Genomic DNA, 23,896 nt, shown 5'->3' with positions numbered 1-23,896 from the left:
ACTATCTGTTGCAGGTGCATAAGTTCTATCGTCTAAGCTCATCAGCAGCGCCTTCCTCAGCTTCTATATCTTCACACGTTGTTAAAGGATAGTGAAGATTATATCTCAAATAATTTGTATTTTAACACTTAGAAATAAGAAACACATATTGGACTGCTGTTCTGCATTTACATATAATTTTTAATGATTTTCATAGTTACGTTTGAAAGTTTGTAAAGAACAATCCGTCCCAAGCCGGGCTGAATGTAGGACAATGGTTGTTGATAAGTGGATTGTTTTTAATGACGAAACCACCCATCTAGCTCCAGACAAACTTCATATACCATGTCTAAAAACCGGATTAGAGTGTTTGAACTCGGAACAACCAAGAGATCTGATATGCCATGATTATAATATACGGTTTTTCTGTGCTGTAGAAGGTATGTTAAAATGGGTAAATAGAAAAGAAACATCGCGCTAAAATATAAGATACTTATATACACACATTCTCCCCCACCCTTTTGTGTGTTTTTTTAAATTCCGACAATTGTAAACATTATAAATTCGTCTTTGTACATAAAAATGGTTATTAATATCCCTCTGGATACAGAACGACAGTGAATTAACTTAATACATCTGTTAAAAGACGGACGTACAAAATTTATCATGTGTCTATTGTCCTCGGACAAGGATAATGCATAGAAAGCAGATAGGGAAATAAAATCAGAAGATATACAACAAATTAAAGGGTATCTCACGAAAATCAAAATTATAAATATCATTTCGATATTTTCATGCATGGTCAAAGGGTACAGCTGTAGTGAACATTGATTATTCTCGAAATGGACGCGGAATTTGTTATGATATCCCTCATTGTAAATCTTCTCTTATCAACCTTTCGAAATATACTTTTTCTCAAAGTACAGGAAAGGAGGTAATTCTTGTCATGCCCTGTCTTCAGAACACCTTGAATCGTACGGAGACAACACGTAAACCTTTTTTTTCTCTTCTGCTTCTTTGTTCATATTTTTTCCTTTTTCTTTTAGAAAAAAAGATTATATCGACAAGGACTTCAACTTTAGTCATAGTAGCTGGAACGGTAGTTATTTTTTCAATCGCCGTAGCCCTAGTCTTTGCACTTTACAAAAAATTTTAATAACAAAAACAATCAACAAGTCCAAGGTGTGTCAACAGCGAATCATGGCCAACACGTATCGATTGCTCAGTCACCGAGTAATAATTCCCTGCATGGAAGTGATCCGCCGTAAGCTACTCGACAGATGATATTGCGTTCCATATCAAAATCTTTTTATCTTTCCCCTAGTTCGGTGGCAGCAACTGAGAGACGATGTCAACAAATCAGAAGAAATTTAATTCGACAATTATCGATTAATCTGTCAGGGATGAACATTTATTCAAAATATGTGTGCAGTTATCCTAACAATCCTCCGCCGTCTTACAATGATGCATTATCCTTTCCCAATGACATTCCCCCAAAACCTCAAAATCCTACCAAACCTTTTACATAACACACAACATATATGCAGAAATGTACTTATTAAGTAGTGAACAGGTTTTGATGAACTTCATGGAAAATTTGTTAACCTTCGGATTTAGCCGTTTCCAATTATTTTGACTTTCTTAGGGCTTAAATTTTCGTGACTTTCTCTAAATCATTGCTATGTATTGTAAATTTGGAAATAGTTAATTGCTAATTTTAACCAACAAATGTGGTAAAAAGTTTAAATCCGCATCCATACATATATATTAATAAACAGGGCGAAAACTGTCAGACATCGCAAAAATTATAATTTGGTCCAGATCTGGAATGCCGAAAAAAAACCCCAAAAAACCAAAATACGCAATAATTTCTAAATACTGTACATGAAACTACACCTGTTGTTGTAAATTCCTACATACTTTGTTTTTTTAATTAATAAGGTCTTTCTTATTATGTTGTTTTGTAAACACCATGATATGAGGGTTTTTGAATGTTTTATGTTTTCTATGTATGTCCGTCCATACTTCGTAAAATAAAACAAAAAATATATTTTTTTTTATAATTAGCTTGCCTTCCAAAGCATTTTCCACATTAAAAAATCAGTAGAAAATATCTAGGCAAGTGTTTTACATGTCCCAATAGAATGTTTAGCAAAATGATAAAATCTTGTGGATTTCTATTTTTATTTAGAAATACACTTAGAAATCGATGGTAAAGGAAAACTATTGACCAAACTTTACGACAAACGTGATGACTTTTCATTCAGAATTGTCAACTTTCCTTTTCATCTGTGGCTCCTTCGGCTCCTCCGTATGGAGTGTTCATATCACAACTCATACGTTATGCCAGAGCTTGCCGAAACTAAGCAGACTTTTTGTATCGCGCTAGAACTCTAACAAATAGGCTTCTGGAACAGGGTTATGTTGCTACAAGATTGAAGTCATCACTACAGACGTTTTATGGTCGTTATCATGAAATCGTGGATCGTTATGGTGTATCCATCAGCATCATGAAAACTGGTTTATTCAACGGGTCATAGTTTTCCTTCCCTCGTTTGTCTAACCCGAAATTGACTTTTTATGAGCAACTCGGCGGGTGTTTCTAGAAAAGCAGAGGATGCTTATCCTACCGGTGCACCTGGTCCATGCTCCCAGATTTTAGTGGAGTCCGAGTTGCTCATTTACTTTTGTTACTTTGTATGTATAATTTTAGTTACTTTATGTTCTTTGTTGTGTATGTCTGTTTTCCATGTCTGGTCTTTGTCCCTGGATTACATTCTTTTGATTACCGCTATGGCCTTGGTTCCCTTGATTACTCTTATTGTATTAATTGAAAATTGATAACTGAATCACAGTTTGTAGTGTTTGGTAAGACTGCCTATTTCCAAAGCCAGCACTCCACAGTATTGTAGAACTGCCTAATTTTGGTCTTGTAATCTGATGCTTTGTAACATTTATCACTTTAAAAAATTGTCAAGCATCTGTAAATCTATATATCTAGAAATAGCTCAAGCCAAGGCCATCAGGATGCAGTAAAAATTTTCTGGAAAAAAATTACCCACAGCATATAGGTTTACCATAGAAACCATGCAAAAATATGCGAAAATTTGCAAAAAAGTTCATAAAATCAGGTTTAAAAATATCAAATTTCCCGCAAAATATCTGAAATTTTTATTTCAATCCCTGAAACTGTTCAACCTTTACCCTTCAAAAACTCCTTCCTCATATGGGCATCGCCGGTTAGATTTTGAGCTATTTCACTTTGTAATCCACTTAATAAATTTAGCATGGTAAAAAATTGACTTACTTTCACTTTCACAATGAAGTCAAATTGTCATTGAAAAAAAGCCCCTTCAACATTGAAAATATGTAAAGCATTGCAAAATACTTTTAAAAGTCCCCTTTTTTCAGAAAATGTTTTATCAACAATAGATTCTTCATTTTTAATCACTATAGCAACCACCGGTTTCCATTTATGTCATTTTTCATCCCTAGCCAAAAGTGCGAAACTAAACTAAACTGTGGAGTGCTGGCAAACTCGTTAGTATATTAATAAAACACAAGATGTATATTTATCTTCTATTAAAGAGAGTATACAATTCTTTAAAAGTTGTGAGGAGAGATATAGAATCTACAAAGATAGCAAGCTGATTATGGAAATTGCTCAAATCTCCAGATGTGAAAAGCTATATTTCGATAATGCAATTAGATAATTAAAAAAAGTTATTAGACCTATACCGCTACTACATTCTCCAAAGAAGAGATAGTGAAAAGCCATCTGTGCTATCATCTTTTGGTCTCTCTACCTAAGACGACGATTGTGATTTACTGTGTATGTACTGGAATCCTAAAGACCACAAGAATACATACAAACAACGCTACATAGCTGGATCTGTCAAATGTACTACTAAACCTCTTTCAAAACTTTTAACTTCTAAACTCACAGCTGTCAAAGAGGGTCTGCAGTCCAACCGCAACGTTTGTTACTCCCGTAGTGGTACCATTCAATGTGGATTCTGAAAATTCGAAATATCTTTTGGAGACAATCAGTTTAAAACTTCCGTAAACCATCAATTCAAGATTATTATTAGAATATAATAGTATTAAAACCTATAATTTTTCAACTGTCTATACTTCTATTCCCCATACTCAGTTAAAATCCCAACCCCAAAACATTTTAAATCGTTGTTACATCGAAAATGACGGTACACTAGACAGAAATATGTAATTCTTGGTAGAAATTCCCCATACTTGGTAAAAATACTTCCAAATATAAATGATATTTTCAAAATGCTTGAATTTTTTAATCGACAACATATTTATACAGTGTGGTGGACACGTTTCTCAACAAACAGTCCGCATTCCAATGGCAACAAATTGTGCTCCTCTATTTGCTGACCTATTCTTTTACTCATATGAAGCTGACTTTATAGCTGATCTGATCCGATCCGAAAGAAAGATATCGTTTAGCTAGATGTTTTAATCTCAGTTTCAGATATATAGATGACATATTATCGTTAAACAATCCTAGTTTCGGGCATTTGATACATCGCATCTACCCGAAAAAACTTGAGATAAAGGGTACTACAGACGTTGTGAATCGGACTCGTATCTTAACCTACACTTAAAGATCTATAGTAAAGGAAAACTACTGACCAAACTATACGACAAACGTGATGACTTTTCATTCAGCATTGTCAACTTTCCTTTCTTCTGTGGCAACATCCCTTCAGTACCTACATTTGGAGTTTTCATATCACAACTCGTACGTTATTCCAGAGTTTGCAGTAACTACACAGACTTTTTACAATTAGGCTTCTGAAAAAGGCTTATATTGCTACAAGATTGAAGTCATCACTACAGAAATTATGTGGTCGTCATCATGAACTCGTGGATCGTAAAGGTGTATCCATCTGCGCCATAAAAACTGATTATTCAACGTGTCATAGTTTTCCTTTCCCCTTTTACTCCGGACTTGACTTTTTATGAGAAACTCAGGATGTTTCTAGAAAAGCAAAGGACGCTTACCCTACCGGTGCACCTGGTCCATGCTCCCAGATTTTAGTTGAGTCCGAGTTGCTCATTTGATTTTGTTACTTTGTATGTATGATTTTAGTTACTTTATATTCTTTGTTGTGTTTGTTTTCCATGTCTGTTCTTTGTCCCTGGAATACATTCTTTTAATTTCCGCTATGGCCTTGGTTACATTGATTACTCTTCCAAGGCGGCAAAGGCATGAGCTTGCATGATCGTAGAATAATATTTGAAAAAAAATAAACATAAACAATGTTTTTTTCCTTTATGCAGATGACTACAATAAAGAATAGAAAAAGCATCATTTGTTTGATGATTTTTTACATATTTTATCACTTCAACCATTAACACTGCCTGACTTTTATATGGATTGCTATTACATGAATTGCTTAAAATTTAAAAAAAAGTTTCATGATAACGGACGACAGATAAGAACATGATTTGTATTTGAATTCTAGTCAATTATTCGCTTCTTTTTTCATCATTTTTTCAACTGCACATAAAAGAACCTCTCGGTGATGGAATTTCGATCGTTTGGTTTAGTTTGTTTGTTTGTTTGTTGGGGTTTAACGCCCGAGCAGCAATATTTCAGCTATATTCAGGCGATGAACATGAAATGATGATAAAATAAACATGAAATAATGAAATGAAAAATGGGATGGGACACAAATGATAATGGGGTCGACAAATTTTGATTGCCACTGGAGCCCTATGGTTCCTACTCCGGGAGAGTACCACAGTAGGGTTCTTTAATGTGCGAGGAACGTGGCATCTTTCCCAACACGGTGCACCACTATGGTTTGCGATCAGGTTTTCCGTATTATAGCCTGACAACCCCAGCATGTAACACACCAGGGGTACCCCATTCCACCACCTGGGGCACACAACCCAGATGCTCTGTGGGCAGAGCGTCCTAGCCCCCGGCTATGGTTCTGAGCACTATATAGTTGCCTTTTACGACAAGCTTAGACACCCGGACCTGCACGGGGTAGTTTGGTTTAGGGTACTTCTACAAATATTGTTTTCATTTGGATCTTCCGATATATTTGATAATAATGTTGCTGATGAGAGATTACTACTTGAAACACGTTTAAAGCATGTCGAAATTATATGATAGAAACTTTTGTGTTGTCAAGGTCAGACTTTTTGTACTGATCAGTGTTTTTAAGAACAGCATGTAAACGTAACATGACGGTAACTTAAAATATGATAATCATACCCCACTTAACCAGTGTATGTTATCTTGGAATCATCGTGTCCATTCTTTCGTTCGTCATTCCATCCCAATTTCGTCACAATTATCTCGGTTCTCAATGGATGGATTGATTTAAAAATTGGCGTGTGGCTTTATATAGATGGGATATACGTTCATAGTTTTCCATTCCTCTTTCGTCTACCCCGGACTTAATTTGTTATGAGCAACTCGGCGGTTGTTTGTAGAAAAGCAGAGGACGCCTTACATATGTGTTTGTCTGTTTTCCATGTCTGATCTTTGTCCCTGGAATTCATTCTTTTGATTTCAACTAGAATCTTGGTTCCCTTGATTACTCTCGTAAGCGATTTTGGTTGCCGTCATGTTTTAACTTCTTGTACGAGTAGGTGTATACCTTGTACAATATCGCGTGCAACTTCATGTTTCAAATAGTTGAAACATATTATACTGCAAATCAATAATGCAAAGTTAAAGAAAAATATTTTACGAGATTAGTGAATACATTGTCTTAGACAAATATTCAGCGGTTGACCTTTTAGAATAATAACGAATCATGCATTAATAGAACATATGTAATCTGTATACAACCATATTGTAAATATTTGTTCTTAAAACAGTCCTGTCCTATTCATTGATTTTTCTGTCCTAGTTATTGCTTTCATTGGACGACATTCTAGTTTTATGTATAAAGCATAATTAGATCTGATCATTAGTAATGCTTAATTGATATAAACATTGTTATAAAAAAATCTTTATAAACATATTGTTATTCTGAAGATACATATATGCTTACCTCATTCAAAAATGGAAAAGACTGCGTTAGAATACTTTTTTGTAGTTTTAATCTCAGACTGCTCGTTACATTGCTCTAGAAATACACTTAACAATGGTAAGTTGTCATTTCATAAACATGTACAGAGTAAGTAGTGATTGTTTACATTATGTGATTGACTTTTTATGAACGTTACAAATGTAATTAAAACAAAACAAAAATGACCATTTTAAAGAAATGATTAAGAAGTATGTACGCTATTACATCTAATTTCAGTGATTTTACGGATTGAATATATTGCCACTAAAAACATCCATTCCACGCATCTATATTTAGTTTACATGACTGAATCCTTGGGGATCGAATGGCTCGGATGTCCATGTATGTATGTAATTTTAGTTGTTTAATAAAAAAGTAATTTTTAATGTTAAAAACTCTTTGAAATAAAAATATAAGTATTTTACTTTGGATTTAAGTGCACATTTATATTTATCCCATTTTTTCTGGATGAAGGACAAATTCCTTAACTCAAATACAGTGGGGCAGCAATACAAAATTAGGAGGGTGGGTTATGAATCACCCCGCAGTAAAATACATATTTTGGTTGATCTAAACAGTTGTTTTTTCAGTCTTATTATCATGCACAGTGTGATAAATCCCATGGTTGATATTAAATGTTAAGCTGTCTTTATTCAATAGAACCTTCAAAATATCCTTGCAGCGTTTGTTCACCTTAGAACGTTGCATACTAATATACTGTGACGATGTTAAACTGGTTATAATGTAAAATATTCCTGGAAGTAGGTGTTCCAATCAAACCTTTTCCCTCTATTTACAAACGCAATTTAACTAACTATGAACGTCTGAAAATCCCAACTTTAACTCACAATTTATTTTTTTTTAAATGCTGTTTTCGTTTCTAAACAGAAGCATAATATAGAACTAGATAAAACAAATCGGGTCACACTGTACACATTTTTACTGTTATTTATCTCGAAGCTTATTTTGAAACTCATTTTTAGCTCACCTGGCCAAAGGCCTAGTGAGTTGTTGCCAGCACCTGGCGTCCGTCGTCGTAGTCGTCGTCCATCATCGTAGAACTGATGTTGGAATTTTTTATTCGTCGAAAACATGGCCACCATTAACATAAACAGAACATTGGGTCACACATTTGCATATACATCTAATATGTTTCCGTTGAGTTTAGCAGGATTTAAGTACATTTGTATTTAGTATGATGAGATTTACCTGTGGTTAATATTTGTGTAGATCTGTGAAATTATCGCCGTTTTACGACGTTTTTTTTTGCTATTTTTAATGCAATTTCTTGAAAACAATTTTCTCCTCAGAAGCTACTGGACAGAATTCAATGCAAAATAAAAAAGGTTTTTCATAAGATGTGAGCGTTATGATTTTTTATCTAAGAAAACATTGCCGTTTTTACAAAAAAAAATAGAATATTTTTTATCAAGCCAGATGAGTGATTCAGGCTCTTTGATGCCTCGAGTTGTATATCTTGACCATCTGATTTTTAACTTATATACCTGTCCTATTTGTCACTTTAGGAAAACAATTGTTATTTTATTAATATTATAAGTGGACTTGTACTTAAAAAATAACGAATTTGGATGAAAAACGTTTAAATTCTTCTAAACAAAGATTGGGAATACCACGAATTGTACAAGTAATACGCCTATCGGAAATTGGTAGAAACGGATTTCTATATGGCTTGAGAAAAAAGACGTCTGAATTGTATCTAGTTCTATTGCATATCTAAAGAAAGACGTTACATTGGCGTGACGTTACAACAAAGCGCGGGTATACGGACGTTGTCTCTGAGCATTTTTTCTAACATAACTGTGACTTCATATAAAGCAAATACTTTGCCAATAATTTGGAATTTAACAATATTTATGACTTCAAGTAACTCATCAAATAACCATTTATAAAGATACCAATATGAATTTAGCAGTCGTTAACGTGATCTTTTTATTGATCACATTAACAAAGTCAGCATAAGTACCTAAGATACCAATATTCAATTAAGTCAACATGATTTAAATGCACTGGCTGATTGCAACCGACTGTCTTACCTTTACATAACGAGTTTCAGATATAGTAGCCCAACTCGGAGTGACAAATCTTAATGGAATTAAGAAGGAGTAATCAAGGGAACCATGGTTATAGCGGTAATCAAAAAATGTAATCCAGGGACAAAGACCAGACATGGAAAACAGACATACACAACAAAGAACATAAAGTAGCTAAAATCATACCTACAAAGTAACAAAAGTAAATGAGCAACTCGGACCCCTCTAAAAACTGGGAGCATGGACCAGGTGCACCGGTAGGGTAAGCGTCCTCTGCTTTTCTGGAAACACCCGCCGAGTTGCTCATAAAAAGTCAAGTCCGGGGTATACGAAGGAGGAAAGGAACATTATGACACGTTGAACAGATCAGTTTTCATGGCGCAGATGGATACATCGTAACGATCCACGAGTTCATAATGACGATCATAAAATTTCTGTAGTGATGATTTCAGTCTTGTAGCAACATAACTCCAGAAGCCTATTTGTTAGAATTCTAGGGCGATACAAAAAGTCTGCTTGGTTTCGGCCAGCTCTGGCATAACGTATGACTTGTGGTATAAACACTCCATACGCAGTTGCTGAAGGTATGTTGCCACAGATGAAAGGAAAAGTGACAATTCTGAATTAAAAGTCATCACGTTGGTCAATAGTTTTCCTTTACCATCGATTTCTAAGTGTAGGTCAAGATATGAGGCTTACTTCACAGTGTCTTTAGTGTTCGTTATCTCAAATTCTTTGGCGTAGATGCGATATACCAAATCCCCAACATTAGGTTGATTGATTGTTGGGGTTTAACGTCCGAACAGCAATGATTCAGCTATATTCAGGCGATGAACATAAAATGATGATGATGAAATGAAAAGAGGGATGGGACACAAGGATAATAGGGTCAACAAATTTTGATTGCCACTAGAAAAAAAGGAGGGATGGGTATGGTCGGGCATATTAGCCTCCTGTGGCGGAGCACAAAGGTTCCTACTCCTTTCGAATACCACAGCAGAAGTACCCCATTCCACCACCTGGGGCACACACCCCAATTGCTCTGTGGGCAGAGCGCCTAGCCCCCGGCTAGGTTTCTGAGCACTATTTAGTCGCCTTTTACGACAAGCTTAGTGCTGCTGCAGGCCTATTCTGTTGACACACGGACCTGCACGGGGCAAAATTAGGATTGTTTAAAGATAATACGTCATCTGTATAGCGGAAACTGAGATAAAAGGATCTAGCTAAACGATATTCTTTCTTTCGGATCAGATCAGATATAGTCAGCCTCATATGAGTGAAGGAATGGGTCAGCAAGTAGAGGAGTACAATTTGTTCCCATTTGAATGTGGTTTTCCACGATCTCTTCTTTGGAGAGTGTGGTAGCAGTATAAGTCTTATCACTGCTATTATTTACTACGTCTACCACTGATAATAAACATTGGATGTAAAACGTTTTGCAGATATTGTTAATTAATTGTTAAAAAGTAATTATAAATAAAATGAAAACAGTAATGGTGACTAGAAAAAATAGCATACATTAAATGACGATTTTGACTGCGCTATAGGCTGAACTTCAAATCAATGCATTCATAACGCCTTTTGATACTGATAAAGCCGAACAAAATCCATAACCTACCACAAATGAAACCCAAATTTCGTAGGATTGCCATTAAAATTTGTCTAGGTGTTGACATGTGATAAAAAGAAATGAAATGAATTTTCAAAATCAGATCTAATAAAATACAAACCCTCTAACAATTTCTATGGTTATTATTGAAAAACGAAAAATAAATATATCATATTTTAGGGTGTATGGCAGGTTGGAAGAATTCGAAAACGTATAATCAGGCCGTACACACGTAACCTACTTGATTGAAATGAAAATGTCATAACATGTCTTTTAGGATATTGGACAGGTTGGAGGGATTCAAATGGACCGATGGGTACAATTGGCGATATCGAAAATGTTGGAAGCTTTATGAAGGTAGGTTGTATCATGATTATTCTGTATCATTCGTAACCACTGGTCAAAACATACAAAAAATAAAAATAAAATTTGAAAACGTTTGAAGTTTATACATCTGAATATAGAGTTTATTTATCCAGACTACCGTTATTTTAAACCGACAAAATGTACTCGATATTGCTTTATGTTCCTACTGATATGAAATTGAACGTGTATTTGTTTTTATTACAGTTTGCCTCGCCTTTATGTGATGAAAATTACAATCCCTCCAGTATTGAATGTAGGACTAAAGTGAATGACAGCTGGATAGTTTTTACTAATAAAGACTCCCATCTTGCTCCTGACATTCTACATGTTCCATGCACTAAAGGCGGTTTAATGTGCTTGAATTCCGACCAACCCATAGGAACTATCTGTAATAACTATAACGTTCGATTTTTCTGTACTTATAAAGGTATCATTTAATTATTCTTTTTCTCTTTTCTAGTGATTTACATAAAAAGATATATGCAAAATGCAATTCAGATAAAGTTAGTCTTTTTGTAACTAGGTCTAGTATGGTTTCTTGTTTGACTGTCGTTCGACGTTTGACATGTCCCTGGGAGTACAGCTGTTGAATGGTATAAACTTTGCATTCACACCATAAACCATCCGCCATTCTACTTTTCCCGTGGCAAATTTTACATAGAAAAAAAAACATAGAATCTCATTGCATTCTTCCTTATTAATGTAGTAACTGAATGTGCACATTTAAAAAAATTCGACATTTGAACTTTTACTACTGCTTTGAATAAAACAATGAAAAATATAATATAGGCATAGTAGAAATCACAATGTTCCTTGGTACAGTAAAATATAATATAGGCATAGTAGAAATCACAACGTTCCTTGGTACAGTAAAATATAACTGAATTATAATGGGAAAACACAAAATTCACATTACGGATAAATAAATAAGTAAACTGTCAGCGCTTGCGACTCTTCATAAAGTAATGGTTTTGAATGACGTTGCTTATTTATTGTTCCTTATAATGTTAGGTTATTATAAGATGACGAATGAGTTCTGCTTCACTTTCACTAAATAATTAAAAAATACTCGTACTTTTGTTTAAAATATTCTGCTTTTGCTATGTGGAAAACTGTATTTTCCATAAATATTAAAAAAGAAAGAAAGAAAAATACGAAATTTTCAACGTCCGCGTCTATGGAACTGTTCACTACATGGGGTATTCCTTATAGATGCGTCTTTAATTTGTTGCTGATGTACTCTTACCCGCTACAATACTGCATTCCTGGTTTGGCAAATATATGGTTCAAAATATGTTGGACAAGTTGCGCAATATATAAGATTTAGTGTTTTACGGTTTATGTTTCATTAATCTTGAAAACCTCTCCAGTTTTAAATAAAAGTGTATTTCCTTCGCCAAGAAAAGCAGATGTGCCACAACGCGAATCGTGACATTTGCTTACGCTTTTGTTCCGACCAGAAAAGAAGTCCGCTTTTGTAAGTTACTGTTTTAAATTCGGAGGTTGTGGACAACTTTTTTAATGATCACCGATTCCGGATTTGCTACACAAACTGATCGTGTACTATTTTTCATTGGTCGAAAAACATGGCCGTCGTAAATCAAGGTAGAACATAGTATCAAAAGTCTATTTGTCATATTTTCCTCAACTATACAAGAATAATAAAGATGAAAGATAATCATAAGATAAACATAATAATCTGAGTTGATTGGCAGTATTAACAATTGTTTTAGGCGGCCATTTTGCGATCATTTCAACCATGCTTAAATTCGAATGATTTTCCAAAATTTTACAGTGCCTTAAGTCTTCAGTTGAACATACAGCATTCATTTTATATATGCTCTTTTTCAGCATTTGTTTTGTCAAACATAGTAACAAGTCGTGATACCTTTATTTAGTAAATAGGGCATGGTTTGCAAGGTGAGCGATTCAGGCTCTTCGAGAACCTCTTGTTTATTAGAGCATGAATAAGTTTCACTGGAAAATCCTGTTTTAACAACTACTAGCTCAGTAGTTTAGTCATTTTGTCCGAAGTTCAACATACGAAACTAAAATACATTCCAATCCTGCCAGATTCAATGGGACATTTCGTTTTAGAGTGATGGATAACATGATAAAAAAGTTATATATTAACGGATAAATTTTGTAAATTCTTACAGCAGAGTGAGTTTTGTTTTTCATATTTCTATTTTAATGCAAACCGATTTATTAATTACAAAAAAAAACCAAAAAAAACAAAGACGAAGGGAAGCATTATCAAACGAAACCGAGGAAAATATAATTTTCATTACTATACCAAAGGGCTCCTAATACTAGTATATCCATGCACTGCCAATGTAACGCAAGTTTTGTTTATGCTTATTTACACACGACTTCAGTATTAAACATTTTCATTTCAGGTGATAAAAAGAACACATCTTTGATTGGACTTGTGATTTTTGTTCCATTCGTTTTGGCAGCTATTGCTTTCCTTTTAAATAAATACTTTTGTTCACATACAAAGAAGAATAATCTGAGACAACGAGTAACAAGAATGGAGCTCACAACACAGATTTCTGGAAACTAAGCAATATTTATTATACATCTGACTGTTATGTCGCCCCGTGCAGGTCCGGGTGTTAAAAGAATAGGCCTGCAGCAGCACTACTTGTCGTAAAAGGCGACTAAATAGTGCTCAGAACCCTAGCCGGGGGCCCACAGAGCAACTAGGATTGGTGCCCCAGGTGGTGGAATGAGGTACCCCTGGCGTGTTACATGCTGGGGTTGTCATGCTATAATACGGAAAACCTGACCGCAAACCATAGTGGTGCACCGTGTTGGGAAAGATGCCACGTTCCTCGCACGTTAAAGAACCCTACTGTGGTATTCGATAGGAGTAGGAGGCTAAATTGCCCGACCCTACCAACTCTCCCTATTTCCAGTGGCAATCAAAATTTGTCAACCCCATTGTCCTTGTGTCCCATCCCTTTTTTATTTCATTATCATTTCATGTTCATCGTCTGAATATAGCTGAAATATTGCTGCTCGGACGTTAAACCCCAACAAACAAACAAACTGACTGTTATGTCATATTTGTGATCATCCTGCTATTTCTAGTACAAAGATAGAATCATTACCAACTTCAACAAAAATTTTCTAAATAGAAAATTGATACTTTTTTGAATATGTGTAACTTTCAAAAGATATATTGAACTTTTCAGAGAGAATTTGGTATATTAATGAATAATCTACCTCCAGAGTGATTACTATTATCTAAAATCTCAAAGAGGTAATGCATGATAAAAATAGTGTTTGCACAGTTCTGAGACATGTGTTTTGCATTTATATCAACAAAATGTAATGACATGAGACTTTTTCTAAACATTGTATAATACCATGATTATATTTATGTAATCTGAATATTATTTCTTTATAATAATGCACTGTAGAATATAAAAAAAATATAATTTAGAAAAAAAATAAAAACCAAAAAAACTAAACTAAAACTAAAACTAAAACAAAACAAAACAAAAACCAAACCGAATGTGATAGACTCAAGTGTACCATATTTTCATCATCCTGCACTTATTAGAGTAATCAGATAAGCGCACTTAAAGAACGGAGGCCGAAGTTGTAAAAACAGTCTTTAGTTTTCACGGAAAACAAAATACACAAGTTGATAATGCTTAAACTGGTAATAGATTTGTTTAATCAGTGTTAATCTGTACTGCTAAGTCGTCTCAAACGAAAAAATACAAATACTTACCGCTTCATAACAAGAACATAAATACTGAGCGATAAGTATTTCGTGTGTGACATTTTCTATGAGAGAAATCTGAGACCGCAAAACAAAAGCCTCCTTCTATAAAAAATCATCTTTGAAGTAATTTATTACTTGTCATTCATAAACTGATAATGCAAAGGGGAACATGGGAACCAGGGTTCTAACGGTAATAAAAAGAAAATAATCCAGTGAAAACCACTAGATAAGGATAACATACACAACAAACATCATGAAATTACCAAAATAACACGTACAAAGTTAATGGCCAACCAACCCGGACTTCACTAAAACTTGAAGCAAGGACCAGGTGCTCCGACAGGGTAAGCGTCCACTGCTTTTCTCGAGACACCCGGCGAGTTGTTCACAAAATGTCGCTTGCGTGGTAGACGAAATATGAAAGGAAAAAACTATGGTACAAATCCGTTCTCATGGTAAAGATGGATATATCATAACGATTCACCATGACGACCATTAAACTGATGAATTTTGTCTTGTAGCAACATAACCGTGCTCCAGTGGACTAATTGTAAGAAGTCTATCGCTGTACAAAAAGTCTGCGCACTTACGACAAGCTCTGGCATAACATATGAGTTCAGATATGAAAACTCCATACGCCGGTGCTGATGGTATGTTGCCACTATTGATAGGAAATTTGGTAAGTCTTGATAAGTACAAGTTTCATGAGGTTCATTTTCTATATATAGTAATATCGGTGCCAATTGTCTAATAAAATGAAATAAGCAAAAACAAATATTAAAGTATGCCCTTTGTGTAATGGAGTGTTTGTTATCAACTTCACAAAGGACGCCCTTCCGTCGAAACAGTTTTTTGCTACTTCTTAAACCTTTTGTTTCCATTCGAAGCACTCATTACTGCAGGTTACAGCTGTGTTTGTATTGTGTGTTCTGTGTTGTTAGGGTCAGTTCAACCTTTTTTCCTTTCATTTCCTTTTTAACATTCTTGTCTGGGGTCTTCTAAAGGTTTTTAACGTTTGACATTTCTGTTTCCACCTATTTTAGGCAACAATGTCTTTCACGTTTATTTCTATTTTATTTTCGAAAATAGTAGTTCAATATTAATGTCAATCATTTGAACTATTATTTTGTTATTTTATTGAGTTACCTTGATATTGGTATAAAACGAAAACTAAAACATTGAAAACCTGCTATAACCAGTGAAAGGTGGTAAGTACGAGTAATACATCCCAATATATGCAATTTGAAACTGTTAACGGATATAAACCTAAACTGAACAAGATATACATATACATAGAAAGTCGGTTTAAACCAGTTTCATTGTATTTATATTTATGATATAAATTTATTTTAATACTTTATCTACCTAGAAAAGGGTATATTAAGCTGTATGTGTTTTAAAACTTTATGTAACTACTGCATGAAAACAAAAACTTTTCCCATCTTTAAACATTTGGAATGCACAATATATGAATCCCGGTCCATCTTTCTGAGTATTGTTTTGTGGATGCCATCAATATATGTTGCTATAGATCAATAACTCGGCAAGTGTTATTATTGTATCGCAATTTAAAATTTTTTTCAACTTTTTTTAAAGACATTGAGGTAAAAAACAATTCGCATTCATTACACAATTAAGGCAAAACTCAGATACAATGGAACTTGATATCAGATACCACGTGGTCTTCAGAAATACACCTTTCTATCTAATGTTCGGACGGGTGCTTTATGAACAAAATGAATTCCAAATCAGTTCTTATAGTTTTAATTTATACTTCACGAATTGTTTATGCATCGGGGAATAAAACTCAAAATGGTAAGTAGATTAAAAAAAAATTAAAATGTTGAACAATTATTAAATGTTTTACTCATTAAAACACGTGTACATTATATCAAAATTTGCAATATAAATATGATAGATATTTTTGTAATTATTTATTAAAATATGGATTTGTGATTTTGGAGACAATCAGTTCAAGACTATTATCTGAATATAATAGCATTAAAACCTATGCTTTTTCAACACTGTATACTTTTATTCCCCATACTCTGTTAAAATCCCGACTTAAAAACATTGTACATCGTTGTTTTTTTTTTAAAGATGGTACACCTAGATACAAATATATAGTTCTTGGTAGAGATTCCTCATACTTTGTAAGAAATAATTCCGAATTATTTTCCAAATATACAGAGGAAGATGTTAACAAAATGCTGGAATTTTTAATCGACAACATATTTGTCCTGTGTGGTGGACGTGTTTTTCAACAAACGGTTGGCATTCCAATGGGAACAAATTGTGCTCTTTTACTTGCTGACCTATTCCTTCACTCTTATGAGGCTGACTTTCTAGCTGATCTGATCCGAAAGAAAGAATAGATCCTTTAATCTCAGTTTCCGCTACATATATAACGTATTATCTTTAAACAATCCTAATTTCGGGGATTTGATTCATCGTATCTTCTCCAAAGAACTTGAGATAAAGTATACTACAGACACTATGAAGTCGACCTCATTTCTTGACCTACACTTAGAAATCGATGGTAAAGAAAATCTATTGACCAAACTATAGGACAAACATGATGACTTTTCATTCAGAACTTTCCTTTCATCTGTGGCAACAACCCTTCAGCACCTGCGTATGGAGTGTTCATATCAGAACTCATACGTTATGCCAGAGCTTGCCGAAACTACGCAGATTTTTTGTATCGCGCTAGAACTCTAACAAATAGGCTTCTGGAACAGAGTTATGTTGCTACAAGATTGAAGTCATCACTACAGAAGTTTAATGGTCGTCATTATGAACTCGTGGATCGCTATGGTGTATCAATCTGCACCATGAAAAATGATTTATTCAACGGGTCATAGTTTTCCTTTCCTCTTTCGTCTAACCCGAAATTGACTTTTTATGTACAACTCGGCGGGTGTTTCTAGAAAGCAGTTGACACTTATCCGTCCGGTGTACCTTGTCCATGCTCCCAGTTTTAGTGGGGTCCGAGTTGGTCATTTACTTCTGTTACTTTGTATGTATGATTTTAGTTACTGTATGTTTTTTTTTTTGCATGTCTGTTTTCCATGTTTGGTCTCTGTCCCTGGATTACATTTTTTTTATTTCTGCTAGAACCTTGGCTGCCTTGATTACTCTTTCACAATATGTCGTTTGTTTAACATTTATCGTAAGTAATGGTGAGCCTATTGTGACACAAACTTAATTATTTTTTAAGCCTCCGTGCAAATGCAAGTTTTTATTACTTATTTGATCTCGTACTTTTTCACATATTTGATGATACCGGTTGTAAAAGTTAGTCATCAGTGCGGAGAAAAAACATTATCAGTCAATGCAATAACTATTATTAACCGTGGTTGATAATATCTTTTTTTTAAATTCTGGTTATTGAATAGTCATATGAATTAAAACTTGCTTCGAACTTTCAACATTAATTAGTACCAGTAATGAAGTTTTAAAACAATGCAAATAGTGACATAGACATAAATGCGTTAAAGTTTTCTGTCTAAATATAAATCAAATCAAGAAACAACTCCTTAAAAGTTTTTATGTATCAAAGACAACTGTCTCAAATGGGTTAAATAAAACTTTCTTCCACAAGTTAAGTATTTGACTTTGAAATCACGACCTTGTCATTCCTTTTCAATCGGGATTTCTCAGCGAACATCTCATGCATATTGAATGACGATGTCTTGGTCATTGTCCTTGACAAAAATAAAATACCTTTTGATGTTTGAATTGTTGATTCTCAGAATACTTCAAGAACAATTAAATACATGTATATACAAAACATCTGGACTCTGGTCAATATGTGTATCTGAAACTAAAGTACTACAAGTACAATGGAATTAATATTCTCTTTTTTTTTTCTTATTAAACATTAAAAAAAATTAAAATACCTCCTTAATACACATGTGTATTGAGTATAATACATTGAATTCTAGAATAATAATTCATTAACTTAAAGCTGCATTAGCTGTCATTCTCGTACATGTTTGTTTCTGTTGAAATATACCTTAACTTTGAATTATTTCTACCAAATTGTACTTTCCCTGTATAATGCATTAAATACATGAAATAGGTGTCTATATATTTATTATCTTGCAAGACAAAAAAATCGGCCTAGATAAATCCGTATGTATGTGACCTCTGGTGACCGTAGTCCACGCATGTGCTGTAAGGGTCTCTTTTTAAAAAAAAAATTAATTGCAAAGCGAAAGTCGTAATCAATGGCAAGGAAGAGTTATGCAAGGATCCTTTTAAAATTTACGTATTGTGATATAATGTGGCACAAATATGGTCAGTAACTCTCATTATTTAATTGAAAACTAATCAAGAAAAGATGAAATGAATTGTTCACAAGACACGTGTTTATCTGTGTATCCGTTATTGTTTTTTTTTTTTTACCAAGGTTAAAGTATTTTTAACCAAGGTTAATGTCCTGTCGGCAATGTTCGGAAGTAATGGCGAAAAAAAATTAGATACGAGCTATCGATCTTCTTTAATTAAAAAAAACGTTGTTTTCACAATATTCTGAAGGTATTATCGATATTTATTGCTTCAACTGCATTACTACAAACTTATTTCATTTTATCAGCAAAATTCAATAGAATCAAAACTGAACAAATTTGACAGCTTATGCAGCTTTAATTTTCCATAGTTGAACAAAGGTATATGCGATCTCCAGTATATTCCAGATCATGTTGAATGTTGTGCTGTAGAAACAAATGGTGACAAATGTGAAATAGGTTTTAATGTCGCCACTGTACATTTGGCACCTGACATACTTAACAACCCATGCACAAACACCGGATTAGAGTGCTGGAACTCGGATCAGGCAGGGAATGATATATATTGGGATTACATGATCAAATTTTTCTGTAAGCCAAAAGGTATAAAACAAAAAAAAGCAAATTCTATGTTTTCAAATTGTTTGGTTGGTTGATTGATTGATTGTTGGGGTTTAACACCCGAGCAGCAATAATACAGCTATATTCAAGCGATGAACATGAAACGAATGATGAAATGAACATGACAAGATGATATGAAAAAGGGAAGGGACACAAGGGCAACAGGATCGATAAAATTTAGATTGCCACTAGAAAAAGGAAGGGATGGGTAGGGTCGGGCAATTTAGCCTCCTGTGGCGGAGCGCAAAGTTTCCTACTCCTATCGAATACCACAGCAGGGTTCTTTAACGTGCGAGGAATGTGGCATCTTTCCCAATACGGTGCACCACAATGGTTTGCGGTCAGGTTTTCCGTATTATAGCCTGACAACCCCAGCATGTAACACGCCAGGGGTACCCCACAAATTGTTTGGTTGCGTTCTATATTCTGTGTAAGATTTTTATTTGCTATATTATACTATTTTATGGTGTTGCAAGCATTACGTTTGTATAATAAAGGACATAATTCTCAAATACCGACTTCCCACAGCGTTCAAAATACATAATTCAAGGATGACAAATAGACAAAGACAATACACAAAAACGAACATGGAGTAACCAATATTACACGTACACAGAAACAACCTGGACTCCATTAAACGGTACTTGATCTTTTGCATTTGGTTTGTTGCCCTAATATATATATATATATATATATATATATAAACGTCTAAATATGTTTGTTCTTTTCTAGAAAGAGGCACCAATGAAACAACCGACAACAGTTCAGTGATTTCACTTGCTGCAGGAGTTGCAGTTTTGGTTTTAATCGTCGTTGCCTTAATCATAAACCTGCGCCGACAGTATTGTTCTAAGAAATTGAACGTTCAGACTCAAGAAATAGATTTAAGTGATTCAACAGGTAGTACCGACCAAGCTATCGTTGAACCACCTCCGAGTTACATTTCTCTTTTTGGAAATCATTGTACAACCACACAACACTTAGAGTCAACACCTTCTTCAAATTTAGATACCGCTAATGCAAGCAATGAAATTATACCAAGTCATACTTCGATGGTTAGAAATTGTTCCCCTTTGATTTCGAAAGAAGATATTGTACTAAGACAGATGCAATTACAGGAAGACTCACAACTACAAACTGGGATTCACGGGGCGGTTACTGACGTGTCATATAATTATAACAAAATTATTGAAGACAAGACTTCAACCATTCATTTGCCTTCTTACAGTGATGCATTAGTATTACTTGCGTCAACAGCTAAGAAACAAGAAGAACAAGCAGAACCGGAACTGAACGGAGACAATAAATAAAAAGACAGCATTTTGATAAAATGGATTGTCTATAATTGGAGACTACTCGTTATTTTTTTTTTCGTTTTGTTTTAAATAACACATAGATAATAAAAATTTATTTTTATTGTCCAACGAACAAGCATATATGCATTTACTATGTTCATGTATCTTTTTATAAAGGTTAAGATTTATGTCGGATTCATTACAATATATTATTTTTGGATAGTTTATTTACTTGTACATAGATGATACCAGACGATTGAAAAAGAAACTATGAAAAACACGATGATTTTTACTTTCCTATTGTCAACTTCCAATTTCTAAGTGGATTATGCCAACATCTCCAGCCTTTGAGTTGCTCGGATACCGTCGAACATGTGATCTATACACGACTTTCTTTGAAAAACAAGAGGTACCGTCAAACAAGCGTCTAAATTACGGGTATGTTCAGCACTTATACATATATATATATAATCACAATAGAAGTTTATGGTCGTCAACACAATTTGATTGACCGAAATGTCGTACAGTTAGATTCCACGTCTTTACAAATTGAAAACCCATCGAACTTGTAGTGTTGTATCTCCTTTTATATACATGTACTGTGTTAGAGGAGCAACAAGAGCCGGGTCTATAACTCACTACAGTATTTTCTGTATTGTATTTTCTATCACAGGACACAACATGTATGTGATGGCGCTGAAATTACATATTCATTTTCTTTGAAATCTTAAAGTAATTTCTTCATGCTGTTTTAATTGATTTGTGCATTATTTATTTAGTTCTAGCTTTTTACTTTTTTTATCGCATTTTTAAGGTACTTTTGATCATCTACATTTAATTTGTTTCTTATGGATAAGTTTTCGCCATTTCCATATCATTTTCGTTATTCAATTCGTAAAATTTGTTAAATAAAAAAATATTGTATAAGTGTGAATCGCGCTGTTGCTTTTGATGAGGCACCTCTGTTTATTTGTCTTGTTATCCTTGTCTTCGTTTTTTATATGTAATAGTATTCTATTCTTTTCGCATTTATTTTGTATATAGATCGTTGTTGTTTCCAATTTTGGCGTTTAGGTCATGTACCTGATTGGATTTTGATGGATCTGAATTATCCCATTGTTGACGCTTCGGTATTTTTTGCCGATGTTTAATTTACATCTTTTTTGCCAACAGTTCTACTCAATATCGTTTAAGTTTATATAATCGGTGATCTTAATTCTTCGATTTATTTGTATCATCCTATCTTATAACAAGTCAATATACCTTATAAGCAAATATTTAAAAAGTTAACTGATCAATGTTTTAGTTGATTGTGCATTATATTTCAAGCCAAATTTATACTTAGTTTTGCTTTAAATTCAATGTTCCACAATGTTGGATTTACTGCCCGCCATACATATCAATTTGTCTGATTTCTTCTGTGAACAATATGCAATATGTTAGACATTTGTTTGATTCCATGTTTCTGATTATTCATACAAAACATGCAGTATTTGCTTTGTTTAGATTTATTTGTTTCTTAAAGCATGCAGTGAATCATTTATACATATCTTTATTCTCAATCACCAAAAGTACGTGGTGTAGAGAAGCAAAAACATAATATATATAATTACATACAAATATGCAAATGGATAAATTATGGCTAAGCCATAAATTGATATCATACATTTAGTACCCCGGAGAGATTAATCAATTGTCAATAATGCTCCCATTTTTTAGTGGAATCCGAGTTGCTCATTTGATTTTGTAAATTTGTATGTATGATTATTAGTTACTTTATTTCATTGTTGAGTATATTTGTTTTCCATGTCTGGTCTTTGTCCCTGGATTACATTCGTTTGATTTCCGCTAGAACCTTGGTCGAGCATTTTAAATCTAGGACATTTTTGTCTTGAAAATATGATATATATTGATATATAAAGAAAATAGCAAAAGTGAGAGGTTTTCTCCTTGCCGAACACCAACTTGGCATTGAAAATAATCAGAAAATTCACAGCCATCGGAGATTCGAAATTTTATGTACATATCAAAAAGTATTTCAGTATTTTACGATTTATGGCATTAAACATTAATTTGGACCACTATATAGTGCCATACGCTATTGCGAAATCTATAAAGACACGTATTTTCAAAAGTTCATACGTTATGCCAGACCTTGCCTAACTACGCATTTTTTGTATCCGCTAGAATTTTAACAAATAGTCATTTAGAACAGGGTTATTTTGCTACAAGATTGAAGTCATCACTACAGAAGTTTTATGATCGTCATCATGAACTCGTGGATCGATATGGTGTATCCATCTGCGCCGTGAAAATTGATTTATTCAACGTGTCATGGTTTTCCTTTCCTCTTTCGTCTACCCCGGACTTTACTTTTTATGAGCAACTCGACGGGTGTTTTTAGAAAAGCAGAGCACGTTCACTTACCTTACCGGTGCACCTGGTCCATGCTCCCAGTTTTTAGTGGAGTCCGTGTTTCTCATTGGCTTTTGTTACTTTGTATGTATGATTTTAGTTACTTTATGTTCTTTGTTGTGTATGTCTGTTTTCCATGTCTAGTCTTTGTCCCTGGATTACATTCTTTTGATTACTACTATAACCTTGGTTCCCTCGATTATTCTTTCAAAAAAAAAGCATGTTCAGTACAAAAAACACTATCTATTGTATAACAGCCCTTTCGAAAACCTGATTGATTTTCTTTCATTGTACATATATATTCCACGTAGTCATTCAATTTTAAGTTAAGAACAAAAGTAAATAAATTCCTCATATTAATTAAAATAGTAGTAGGTCTATAATTTTGCAAAAAATGAATTATATTTCCGATTAACATTTAGAACTTTTCCAGCATTAAATATCAAACTGAATAGTTTTATATAAATTGGC

The 23,896-nt window shown here is 33.9% G+C and overlaps 1 protein-coding gene across 1 annotated transcript; it reads left to right on the top strand.

Moving 5' to 3' along the window:
- Positions 1-253: 253 nt before the first annotated feature.
- LOC148624858 (uncharacterized) lies at positions 254-22,511 on the top strand. The gene is made up of 5 exons (XM_088571031.1): positions 254-419; positions 10,975-11,054; positions 11,268-11,327; positions 19,466-19,697; positions 20,448-22,511. Exons 1-5 carry the CDS (start codon positions 254-256, stop codon positions 21,023-21,025), a joined length of 1,116 nt encoding a protein of 371 aa, XP_088427157.1. The 3' UTR covers positions 21,026-22,511.
- The last annotated feature ends 1,385 nt before the right edge of the window (positions 22,512-23,896 follow it).

This window comes from Perna viridis, chromosome 2, assembly GCF_037379345.1.
Source record: "Perna viridis isolate PV_CMFRI_1.1 ecotype Kerala chromosome 2, ASM3737934v1, whole genome shotgun sequence".
NCBI lineage: Eukaryota > Metazoa > Mollusca > Bivalvia > Mytilida > Mytilidae > Perna > Perna viridis.
The sequence above is the reverse complement of the archived record's forward strand: the minus strand, read 5'-3'. Positions and strand labels throughout refer to the sequence as shown.

Excerpts from the sequence above, each read along its gene's own strand:
- LOC148624858 (XM_088571031.1), top strand. The coding sequence starts at position 254 with ATGGTTGTTGATAAGTGGATTGTTTTTAATGACGAAACCACCCATCTA. Across the intron at positions 420-10,974 it reads GTTTTTCTGTGCTGTAGAAG|GATATTGGACAGGTTGGAGG; the intron begins GTATGTTAAAAT and ends CATGTCTTTTAG. Across the intron at positions 11,055-11,267 it reads ATGTTGGAAGCTTTATGAAG|TTTGCCTCGCCTTTATGTGA; the intron begins GTAGGTTGTATC and ends TTTTTATTACAG.